At 40.3% G+C, this 12,992-nt stretch overlaps 1 protein-coding gene across 5 annotated transcripts in view; it reads left to right on the top strand.

Annotated features, from left to right (window-relative positions):
- Positions 1-12,992, top strand: part of phf14 (PHD finger protein 14) — a 105,484-nt gene that overhangs the window by 67,116 nt on the left and 25,376 nt on the right. The window contains exon 18 of one of the 5 annotated variants that reach the window (XM_046058298.1): positions 507-2,619. The exons of the other annotated variants lie outside the window; for them this stretch is intronic. Coding sequence (XP_045914254.1) covers positions 507-513 — 7 coding nt within the window. The 3' untranslated portion in view covers positions 514-2,619. Of the gene's footprint in view, positions 1-506; positions 2,620-12,992 lie in introns of those variants that run through there. 5 annotated transcript variants of the gene reach the window in all.

The raw sequence follows: 12,992 nt of genomic DNA, 5'->3' as shown, positions 1-12,992 counted from the left end.
AAAAACCCCCCCCCCCCCCCCCCCCCCCCCCCCCTCAACAGTGATTAAAAAAATTACGCAGTCAAATCACTGGGAATTCTTTTGTGAGCAAATTCCTGTTAAAAAGACTCTGAGTATGACATTACACTATTGTTGTACTGACGAAACTAGTGCTGTCAAAATGTACAGTATGCTGAACTTAAGATGTAAGGTAGGTCACTTCACCACCCAACATACTCTCAGTATTTTTATCCACTCTTTGTTATTTGTCAGAGCACGCTTATTATTGGAGACTGGACGCTGGCTTTTATTCAAGAATTTACCTTTTAATGTATTAGACATCTCTGCAGAAAAAAATTATACTATGTCCATGGCAAGAGCAGTATCATGGAAACAGATGAAAGAAAAAGCTCAACGCTCGAGTTGTTTCATGTGTGGTGCTCTTGAGGCAGTGTTGAAGTTGTAAGGGTTGCTGGTCGGGGTGTGAGGTGTGCTGCCCTGACTCTTTCTATCTTTGCATTGCACAGGTTGTGAGAGCCGGGGCAGCCACCTCACCTGCCGTAAAAACTCGGGACAGATGACCTTTGGCTTAGAGACAGAGAGAGGCAAATTGAGGCATGTGAAGAACGGTGCTCGAGTCAGGCTGGAGAACGCCGCCCCACAACCACCTCTGATCCAAACTGGACCAACAACTGTCCAACGAGAATTGAGCGGAGCTGTCTGAATCTAAAACATGGAGTCTAAATTCTGAAGAACTGCTGAAGCCAATACTTTTTGGTTAATGTGGGACTCTTAACTGCTTTTACACACTACAAGTAGCTTGGTGGATTCTTTTTGTAACCAATTGTGGCTCCAGTTGCATCTGTGCAATTGTCTTCGTCTGCAAAGTTTCCATGCAGACCATTGAAATTACAAAAAGTGATGTATTTCTACAATTCATGTATTAAACCGTTTTGGGAAATAACAAACACCTCTCTTGCACTACTTAGTTAGCATTAAACAAAATAAGTAAAAAAAGACAGAAGCGCTAACCATCAAGCCAACTGATGGATGCAACTGTCCTGAATTTAAATGATAAGACCGAGTCCTGCTATCTAATGTAGTCTCATTACTTTCTTAATCTGCTGTACTTTCTTTAGAAACAGGATGTTAGACAGTGAATGATCTATCAGCGGAAATCATTTCATTTGAAAGGACAGACAGAAAGGGGGAATTCTTAAAAAATAAAGTATACCCATTTTCAATGAGGGGCAGCTTTCTAGATAGCTCAAGTGGCCATATCATGGTATCTTTAAGATTGTGTTCAAATGTGGCTGTTGAGTATAATAGGTTCGTCATGGCAGCTGAGCTTAACTGTGTAGGTAATGAGTGGTAGACTCTTGGCTTGTTGATCAGGTTGCTCGCAGTGTGGAAGCACAGAAAAGACAAAGTGCTATAAAATGCAGAAAACGACTGCAGTCGGTGGATTTTCTTCTGACGCTATCCTGAATAATTCCTCTCTATGCCTCTAGGTGCTCGCCTGCATCCAACATGTATGTAAAGTCTTCGTCACCTGCCACCCGGTTAGCCCGAGCATTTCGGTGTGAATTTGGTTAATAGCAGATGCACTTGAACCTAGGCAGACTTGAGTGTTGTGTTTTGTTTTCTAAATGAATGGAAGACCAACAGTACTGAGAAAAGTGTTGTGTATAGATAAACCAGCTGTTTCTGGTGTGTCAAGTGTAGCAGTAAATTAATGCTACCATAAAGCATCTGTAGTAGAAACAAACTAGTGTAGTTAGCGGTAATAGCACTTAATTATCTAAATGTCTTTAGTGTCTTTAGTCATTTAGAAGTCTTCCTCTGTCTCCATATCTTGGAGTGACAGTTAAACTGACACTTCCTCAGAAAGAAGCCCAGCTTTGTCTACATGTCCCTGGAGGCCCGTAGTCAGCCCTGTCAAAACAACAGCTGCTTGCTGCTCTGTCAGGGCTCATGACAACTGTCACATTCTGCCCTCATATGTCACTCTGGTGCCTATCCAGGGCCTGTATGCATGCTTTTGGGAGCAGTCAAACCCATGCAGTTTACTGCTTCTTTCCTCTCTGGAGTGTTTCCAGAAACACCACCACACTGGGTTTGTCTTTAGAGGTGAGATCTCAGTGCAGAATGACTTGCTGACTCCTGAGCAGTCCTTTCCCATCACTCATACTCAGTCTACGTGCATGGCTATACCTATTACTGTACAGTAATTTAAAGCTGAAAATAAGTGATGTGGTCTTGTAGAATTTGAATGCCAGGTAGCTCTGTAGTGTGACAACGTGTACAGTATTTATGAAGAGGCCAAACATACATGTCTTTTCTTTTTGTGCCTACATACTTGATTATATATCATAAGCCTGTATTGTGAACAGAGTTGAACTCTGATTTGTGATGTAGTCTTAAGCGACTACCATATTTTCTTTTAATTGCCAAACATTTGTTTACAGACATGCTTTGAAAGGCATATTTTGGATTAATTGTGTACTGTATTACTGTGATACTGTATGAAGTAAGAATGTGAATGTTGCTGCTGTTGTGTATGTGAAGTGTCTCAGCCTCTGGCCTATAGCTCTTGAAAATTACGCGGAGCTTTAATAAACTCTTGACTTTTTCACCTTATTGCCGCAGTGATAAATGAGTGTCAGCCAGCTAATGAATTGTTCTGAAGGTGCGGCAGCGGCGGTCCGTTTGTGCGTGTAATGCCCTCTGTCATCTGTGATTTATCACCTGGGAAGTGGCCTTCTTGTTTGGAGGGGGGGGGGTCAGATGAATTGTTGCTTCTCAGCCCACAGAGTACAGTCTAGAGCTGATCTGCTGGATTCTCCTACTGCAATCAATGACAAGGTTTGAAACCGTGAAAGTCAGCACACAGTATTGTAGCAGCTGATTGCTAATATTCTGACATTTACATTTGGCCATTTTCATACTAAGCATACAGGAAAATGCAAGTTCTCACATCTGTGAAAGACCCAAGACATCTCCAAATCATTTAGGGCACTGGACCCTAAAGCGGACAAGTCATAGCAGCATGAAGCATTGATCAGTTGTATAATAATTATTTCATCATAATTTATGCATTATTTCATGTACATCATATGAGTTCAGACAAACTGATGTTAATAAAAGAATAAATCTAAAACAGAGTATTAAAGATAATACAGAAGGGTTCATCACCTAAGGAGCATGAATGTGCTCAGCACATTTGATGGCTTTTCTGACTTAGTTAATGAGATGTCTGTATTTAAAGTTGACATCTTGGTCTGTTTGATGCTAGAAAAAAGTGTCTTGCAGTGTGCAAAATGTAAATGGTTCTTCCTCTGCAGAGCATGACAGTGCTCAGTAAAAGTAATTTAAGCCTGGCAAATACTGGAAGTTATTGATATATCAGCTGAAAATTGTTTTTAGAGAGTACATCTATTATTACCTAATATTTCTTTATATGGCTTGAATGTTGATGGAGCTTGATGATGGCGTAAGAGTAAAGGTAAGGGGGGGGGGCATGAATCATCCACATTGAATATCATGGCAGCAGTTGAGCTTTAAGGCTATTAATTGTCATTATGACAATAACATTCTTAGTGCAAGGTCCGCTTACTGGAGTTTTCAGATGTATTTTGTGGCCATCAGATATGAAGATGTTTGCTTGGTTGTAATATAAATTGTTCACTTGTTCAGTTCATGACAACTGAGAAAACTTGAACTTTAACAATTGTGGGACAAGACAGATGGAGACCGTTTTATTTTCAACACAGTGGCATCTCCGTGAGATGAAACCAACTCACCGTGGCGAACTGTAGCTGCCCCAATCCCTCATCCTCGACCCCAGGATCCTTGGGGGACTGAACAGCAGCCGGCAAACTAGAGATCAGCTCGCCTACAGCTGGTTTCTGGTTTGAGGATGAGACTGAGGGCAGGATGGCGCAGGAAGGGGAGGGCGGAGGGATAAAGAGAGAGAAAAGCTAGCAGGGAGGTTCTGGAAAGCAGTAACCTTTCTGATGATGAGTGCGTTTCCCATTACTGCTCTGACACGGGATCCGGGGAGATGATTTAATGGCGGCATTTTGTTTTTGCTGACTTCACCCTTTTCCCCCCCTATTAAAACAGAAAACACACAGCTGGGACTGGGGCTGTGTGGGAAGTGTGGCCAAGCAGCTAAAATCTATTACTCCTCAACTTCTTCCCCCATCTCTTTATCCCACTGATTCCGCCACAGTGTGGGTGTGCTCCAATGCTTCCTGAGGTAAACGCTCTTCCCTCCCATCCTCCTTAACCGGTTTCTGTCTTATCATCTTTTAACTGAACTGTGTTGCCTCCTAACCCATTTAATCATTACACACTGAGCATGAATTGCAAAGCCCTCTGGGTGCCTTAATTGATTACCTCGTCATAGACTTGTTTTAATGGAGTTGCAGTCTGCTGTAAGCTGTGTGTATCTCTAGTGGAGTTTCCGTAGCGAGGTATCGGTAGAGTAGACTGAGTTTCTGGCCGTGTCGGTCACTGCAAGGCGCCGGTTTGCCCGGCTGAGGTGAGGGGACCTGCTGCTGAAATTGACTCTTCTTCAAGGGTGTACCCAGTTCACTAGGGCCCCCTGCTGGAAAATATGAGAAACTTCAGACGCAAACAAAGCACCTGGTGAGAGCTGCAGAGATCACTCCCCTTCCCTTACATCGCAGCTGTGAATGAGTTGTCCAGATGAGCTAATAAAGGCAGCCACTCTGACTTAGCTTTCTCCATAGGTGCAACATCAGCAGTCCATTCATTACTCCCCCCCCCCTCTTGTAAAACAATGGCTGTGTTATAATGATGCAGTGACCCAACAGTAAATCAAAAAAGTAGGAGGCTCACAAAGTCCAATAATCCACTCCTTTCTGTGGAAAGACACTGCCGCACTTTGTCATGGATGAGAGTCAATGGCTGAGTGCTTTGTGTCATATTGATTTCTGTCACGTGGCCACTTCCAAGGTAATTGCATTGCCCACTTGTGATAAATTCACAGCCTTGTTTCATCCACTTGGGCTCAGATACTGGGGCTGGAGAGGAAAGAAGATTTTGAGGCCACAAACCCACTGTCAATACACGGACCCATGACTTCAACATGCATCAATAACCCTACAGCTTCTGGGTCTCATTAAGGTTTAGCTGAATACTTAATTTTTGTTTTTTTGTCATTAGATCAGCTCCATGTTTTGAATCTTTCTTAATATGTACTTCTCAAGGGCTGCAGCCACAGATAAGCTCATCAGAGCAGGCAAAATGATTATGACTTAAACTCACCTTTAACTGAGATATACACACTTAAAGCACACCTGTCACTTTTAAAAGAATAAATTATTTGTCTTACAAATGAAAAGTTGAACCTAAAAGAACTAAACATAACTTTTTTCTGGACACAGTTTTGTGGGAGAAAGTTTTGAACATGAGCAGAAAACCTGCTGAAACACAGGAGCTGTTAAAGTCCAGGAGTTTCTAACTGAATTAAAATAAATGAATTTCTCATTGAGGTGAAAAGGAGCCACATGCACATTTAAAGAGGTTATTTCCTCAAACAAAAGAGCAGGAAAGTCTAAATCATGCCTGCATGTGTGCTGACTCAGCAGGGAGGAGATTACTTGACAAGTTGATCTACAGGAGAAACAGATCTGAAAGCAGCACAGAATGCCTGAGAGCTGCTGCACTGCATTATATTCTGTTTAAATCATTTTGAATTGTCACATGCCACCCGAGTTTTGTGTTTCCCTTCATATAAATAAAAGTAAATTTCCACCATAAATTGATGGAGAAAAGGCAGAAATTGGTGCAGCCAGACTCCCGTATATTTCGGCATTAAAGATTTCTTGAAATTAAAAGTTATAATTTAGTTTTGTTCTCGTGAACCCAATATTGTGTATCGTCTCATCTTATAAGCTAAGTGTATTGTCACACCCCTATTCAGTACACTCAGTACAGGGGTCATGGGTAATCTGATCTCAAGTGGACAGCTTGTACAGGTGTGAATGCTCTCAGGAGAGATCGAATCGCTCAGGTGGTCAAAACCCTGCATGCTTTGTGCTGATCAGCTGCCATTGGAAATTCCATACAAAAGAAATAAATGAACATTGATAACATTCATAATTTGGCTTATAAACAGATGTAATGTGTAAAATGTTGTGTGACATCATATCATGGTCTAGATACAGACTGCTTTTAATAAATAAATGTATTCAATCAGACACTACAACACAGAAAAAGTAAAGAAGACATTTTGCTGGGAGTTCTAATTATTCCAAGTACATCTGTAAATCGGTAACAATGAGAATGAGAGCAGGCTGACTGGAAAACGTCACCAATGTGTTTGGTATTTTCATGCGCTAAAAAATGTAGAAACCATGCTGATCCGTCTTCTCAGCCATGAGTTCATCCACATTTGGTTTATTTGGTTTTGATCACGCAAGTTTCTGTGAGATCCCGAGACCCCTGAATCACCACTCTGAAATCAATTTAGTACGAACGCTGAGTGTGTGCTCCTGCATCTTCACTGAATCTTCTGGTGTGCGCTTTCTAAAGATTAAAATATAAAAAATCTGTTAAATCTGTCATTATGTCCTCACAATGAAAATCCTCATTGTGTGCACCAGGCATTAGACGCATTATTTTAAATTCTATCCAACTTACTCAATCTGATACTGTGTCATGTTCATCGTCATCAGCGTGATTTAAGTTGTGGTGATGCGCCACTGAGTATTTCTGCAGGCCATGTGGACGAATGGAATGTCTTTGCAGTTCCTCGAGTGATGGCGCTTCCTCTTTTTGAGACCTGGACCGAAATGTGAGCGAGTTTGGAAGAGGTGGATGAGATCAAACTGAGCCAGCTTAGATTTGTGGGTCATCAGCCCCGCTTGGCCATGGCGGATCCTGGGTTGACGCTGAAGGGGAGGAAGGGATCTGAGAACTTCACACAGAGATTAAATACCAGATTAAAGTGGACACGAATCGCCAACCGAGAGCTACATGTGTAGCAGACAAAAGCAATCAATCATGTCCCCTCCACCACCTCACCTCTAATAAGATTACATCAATCAATAAACCTCTCTTATGAGTGATTGGATTTTGTCTGCTTCCAAACTACAAGGGAGGGGGAGGGGGAGGGGGAGGGGGGGGCTACTCAATTTTCCCAATGATTAAAGCAGGGCTAAATTGCTTTGATAACATCAAGGACCTTGCTGTGGCTGAGTGTGTAAGGGCAGTGTTAGGAGCAGATAGGCTGGAGGTAGCAGGGGGCTCAGACAGTGAAGAGACTGAGAACAAAACTGACTACATTGTGCCTGGTGCACACTAGAGGACTTTCAGATCTTCAATGATTTTAAAAACGGACATAATGACAGATTTAATGAGATTTTTTATATTTTAATTGTAAGCACACACACACACACACACACACACACACACACACCAGACGATTCAGTCAAAACGCAGTAAAACCCACAGTCCACTGCCTGCTCAGCACCAAATGGCAAACAGACACTGCTAGCTGGTGAACATAGTAGAGAATTTAGCAGCTAAAGAGCCAGATATTAGGGCTATAAGATATTATCACAAAAAAAATTGTATAAGTTGATATCAATATTTATCATGATAAATCTCAAATTATTATTTCTTTCAAGTTTAAAGGCAGATTTCCTTAGTGAAAGTTGAAGAAACCAGACGATTAATTTTGTTTTAAACTATTCTCTATGGTCAGAACATGTCCAGACTTTCCAAACACTGGATCATTTCACCATTATAATAATCTTTTTTCAACAAATATGCATTAGTAAAATTAAGTCTTAAATTAAATCTTTTTGCAGTGATGTGTTCTCAACAAAATAAATATCTTAATAGAAAAATTAAGTGCTGATTTGTTTGTAATTCAAATTAATTAAATCGAATTCATTGAACATTTGTTATATTGTTATCAAGGAAAATTATATCACGATAATAATTGTTATCATTTTATCACCCAACCCTACCAGATATTTCCCTCAGGAGTTGGTAGAGATCAAAAAGAGAGCTAAATGAGAATTAATATTTGACTTACATTTGCCAGATGGCCAGAAACACTATTTCAAATGAATAATAATGTTGCTCCGTAACTGCTGGATGTGTATATAAACAAATGTTTGCTAACAAATTCACCATATCAATTTGTGTTCACAGCTAGGGATTTTCAAAAATTTCAAAAATTTCCATTTGTCCAATACTCAAGATCAAATACCTGCAAAACAAATGAAATTCTCATCAGCGTTGTGTTCACTGTGTTTCGTGCTAATATTATGTTAGCAGGCTCATGCACTTGGCATAACTTGGCAACCATTACATGCTAAACATCAGCCGGTTAACATTGTCATTCTGAGCATGTTTCTATGCTGATTTTAACATTGAGGTCAAACTATTGTTGTGGTAAGTAGGCTACAGCGTCGCTAGCATGGCTCTAAGTCTTGTTTTTAGTAGAAAATGTCTGTCATTGTGATCAACAAGTGACACACAATAGAAAATGTTAAATTACTAAGACTTAAACTTCTTGTGGAATACATTTATAGACGCTCTGCTTTCTCAACAGAAGAACAATACTGAAGCATTTTGGGGAAATGAATAATAAATACAATACATAAATACAAAATTATATATAAATACAAATTATATAATTTATTTGTTTGTTTTGCTAGCTGTTTCTCCCTGCTTGCGATCTTTGCATCCATTTGTGTTCAAAACAAAATTCAAAAAAAGATTTCAATCGAATGACTATTGGGCAGAAGACAAAAATTCCCAAACTGCTTCTTTGGGTTTGTGCCCTTTTACACCAGATGGTGGCAAAATGTATCTGCACATCCTCACCTAATGCTGAAGCTTGTTGGCAAGTTACTGTAGCTGGCAAGCTAATCGGTAACGTGTGAGCTAACTAGAAACATGCTCGTGCTCGTACTGTTTACGGTGAGAGATATATTTACACCAACTCCTGTCTTGTTTTAGCTAGTGTGACACAGCTAATACTATGACAGTTTCATTCATTCAGGGCTAGGGCTAGGCAATAAAACAATTATTACAAATAATTATTGCGATATTTTCCTCAACAATATAATAAATGTTCAATGTATCCTAAATACATATTTGGTTTAATTCATTTGAATCACGAACAAAGTAGCACTTAATTTTTCTATTAAGATCTTTATTGTGTTGAGGGAAAGGGACTGAATAAAGATTTCCCGATCATATTTGTTGAAAAAGATTTTATCATAATAGTTTTGAATGTTCTACCTCAGATTTGTGAAGTGAGCCACTGTTTGTTATCAAGTGTTTGTCACATTCTGACCATAAAGAAAATTTGAACCACATAATTAACCATCTTGTTTCTTCAATTTTCACTCAGGAGCAAAAGTCAGCCTTTAAACTTAAAATGAAATAACGATTTGACATCGTGATAATTATCGATATCGAATGATATGAAATATTTTTATCGTGATAACATTTTTGGCCATATTGCCCAGCCCTATTCAGGGCTCTCCTCTTCCCTTCCCTCAAAATCAGCGCTGTCGCTATTGGTCAGCAGTGCAAAGGTCACCAAAATGTGTTTCCTCTGACAACATTGAATAGAATCTGTTTCTCTGAGATACTGTATGACACTTAAAGACCCCCTCCAGCCAGTTTTAACTGCCGTTTTTGGTGAATGTTCTTTCTCAAACAGAGAATGGGGGTGTGGTTAATAGTCGGACGTAATACAGACGGCTGGAGTGTTCACTAACGATATGCAGTGTTAACATCCCTACACTGTAAAGTTTAGTACACTTTACTGTCTGGCAGGAGTAGTCATTACTTACCCATGATAGAAACTAATGTGCGAGTATCAGCTGTTATCAATCATACAGTCGATGGTCCTGTCACGCACTGCACACGATAACTCCCACTACGTTTTATGGTGCGCTGGCGGGACCGCGGGGGGGTGGGGGGGCCCTCCACCGATGCATGGTAATGCATACCGCTTTAACAACAAAGCAACTTTTGCAACTTTGAGCACAAAATTAAGCCATTTGTCAAAAAATATTTGGCGAATTATGTGGGTAATCAACATTGTAAGGAAATGACTCAGGAAAATATGAAATATTAGAAATGTCAAAATAAACTGGAGGGGGGCTTTAATGTAAATGTTGCCAGGCCCTTACATCAGTGGACTGTGGTTGTGTTGGTCAGCTCTCTGAATGTGTGAAACTATCCGAATTTAAAGCTCAATTTTGCTGAAAAAGAAGATGGAGTTCAGCCCACCTTCCATGGATAAATGAAGATTAACAACTAAATTATCACACACAGAAAAACTTGCTTTGGCAGCAGTGAGCACTGCTTTAATTCAAAGATCTTCCCCGTGATACACAACAAACATTACAAAGGGTTCATTAAGGTAAAGTAATTAGAGAATAGAGAAGTGTATGTGTGCAGTCATCACAGTCTTGCTAAATAACAAGAGACCTCCTGTGAGTTTGGAAGGTCTTAGGAAGAGTCTCCAGCAGCGAAACTGAAGAGTTTGCTCCTTCCTTTTCTCCTTAGTTGAAGATTCATGTGAAATCAATTGGCGGTTTGTGTGCAACAAAAGGACTGTGCTCATTAGTGGAGCACACACACTTTGGTCATTTGTCTTCTATTCACTAGGTGGCCGGAGGGCACTTTAAATTCCCATCGTTTCCTAGGCAGATATGCCTGCTCAGCCCATCCAAGATTCTTGGCTGTGTGTGTGTTTCATTGTGAGTGTGTTAGAGAGATCCACCTGCCTCTGCATATTTGTGCTAATGTGCAGCAGCTGTTAGCTTATGCCCCTACAGCTCATAAGATGCCAATTATCTATGCCAATTAAATTTCTACTCTGATTTGAGTAAATCTACCACGCTTAATGTGTAAACATTACAGGTATGTTATTAAACCTATTTCACAGATTTTCTTTGTTTAGTGCTAGAGGGCTACCTTCCATAACTTAATGCCTATTAAAGTTTGGAAAGTCTCAGTCTAAATGGAGCTTTCAGTGTTCCGTTGGTTGTTTAAATGATATTTCTTATGTCTTATTTTTGTTTTAGCCATCATTCGCAGTAAGAACAAGTATCCTAGTTAATTGCTGGGATCACAGTGACAGTGTCTGACAGGACAAGAAACCTTAACTGTCAGTCACACTGGTTGGAAACAAAAAACAGGAAAGCCAAACTTATTTGGAAGAAAGAAATCAAGAAATGCCAAGAAAAGCGTGTTACCTAAACTGACATCACAGACACTAACACAGACAGGGTTTACCTGTATAAAGTGGGATTGTTAACAACAATACAGGGTTGCTCACTTTCAGTTTTACTTTTAAAAAGTGGTTTAGATAATCTGGGTAAACTGTTGGCTTGTTTCCAATCTTTCTGATTGTCTGACTGCTCATATATTTCTTGTTCCCTTGCACTTAATTTCAGCTGTGTTCCCAAATCTCAGCAGTTTGGTGAGTAAAAGTTATCATAACTTACACAGATAATGGAAAAAACAATACGTTTACATTTAGCTGACACCTTTATCCAAAGCGACTTACAATTGTTATACATGTCAGAGGTCGCACGCCTCTAGCGTCTTGCTCAGGGACATGTTGGTAGATGGGTCACAGTGGGGGATTGAACCCAGATCTCTCACACCAAAGGCATGTGTCTTATCCATTTTCTCTGGCCATTGTAAATATAAAATAAATATATTTTCTTTACTTTGCTCCGTAAACTCAGAATGTAGTTGTTCTATTGTCCAGTGTTCCAGTGTGAGAAATATACAGGAAAAGTTGGCCATATGCTGCAAGAAATCTCAGAATGCTCCTATCTAATGTTTATTATTTGCCCTGTAGATTCTGCAAGTTGTCAGAAAGCAGAAGGAATTGTCACCATCTGTACCCTTAAAGTGATACCAATACCAATAGAGTACTTCATTCGATTCCTTGCATAAAATGCCATCTGTTGAAGCCATAGTAGTTGATTGGTTTTATTATTTTGTTGTTATGGACAAACAATGTGAGATATTTTCTTTATTCCAATAACTGGGAATTTTTTGGGAAATTGTATCCGATTGCTCCTTATTCTAATTAGGTCATCCTCATGGGTACTATCATCAGAGGAAGTACAACAGCTTGGGAGTTATTTTGTCTTTGAATGAGAGACGAGGAGTGAAATAGTTTAGGTAGGTAGGTTTATTGTGACAATATAACAAGTCATAGAGTAAGTGAGTTTTGTAACTCCCTTCTGCTACATAGCGGACTATATACATTAATAAAGAATCAATTATGAACAGAAATAAACTATAATCACTGGAGCAGTGCTGAGGATGAATAAGAGTTTTAGAGTCTGATAGTTTTGGGGAAAAGCTGCTCTGCAGTCTGGCGGTGTGGCAGCTGAAACTTCTATATCTCTTCCCAGAATGCAGCAGAAAGCAGGGAGAACAGGCTGTGGCTGGGTGGGTTGAGCAGTAGGTTGTTCTCTGAGCACCACTCTGAAGATTATGAATTTCCTCCTGATATGAAGTCTCATTGTTTGAACGGACGATGATGATGATGGTGGTGTTGTCCGCAAACTTCACAACAGAGTTCTCTCCATGTTGGGGGATGCAGTCGTGGGTGTACAGCGTGAACAGGAGGTGGCTGAGCACACAGATCTAGGGGGGCTCCTGTGTTGAGCACTAGAGTGGAGGAGGTGAGTCCGCCAATCCGAACTGACTGGGGTCTGTTTGTGACGTAGTCCAATATCCAATTGTGTTGTGAGTGTTGTGTTTAAACCCAGTGTGTGCTGAGTTTGCTGATCAGTTTCATGGGGAGATTGTGTTGAATGCTGAGCTGAAATCCACAAACAGAATTCTGATGTAGGTGTTGTTTTTCTCAAGGTGTGTGAGGGCTGAGTGGAGGGCAGTGGAGATGGCATCCTCTGTGGATCTGTTGGTTCTGAAAGCAAACTGGGGGTGAGAGCAACAGGGCGGTGGTCGTTCAGACTAGA

Source organism: Micropterus dolomieu, linkage group LG09 (genome assembly GCF_021292245.1).
Source record: "Micropterus dolomieu isolate WLL.071019.BEF.003 ecotype Adirondacks linkage group LG09, ASM2129224v1, whole genome shotgun sequence".
Classification (NCBI taxonomy): Eukaryota; Metazoa; Chordata; class Actinopteri; order Centrarchiformes; family Centrarchidae; genus Micropterus; species Micropterus dolomieu.
Note: the sequence above shows the minus strand (reverse complement) of the source record. Positions and strands in the feature narration are given on the sequence as shown.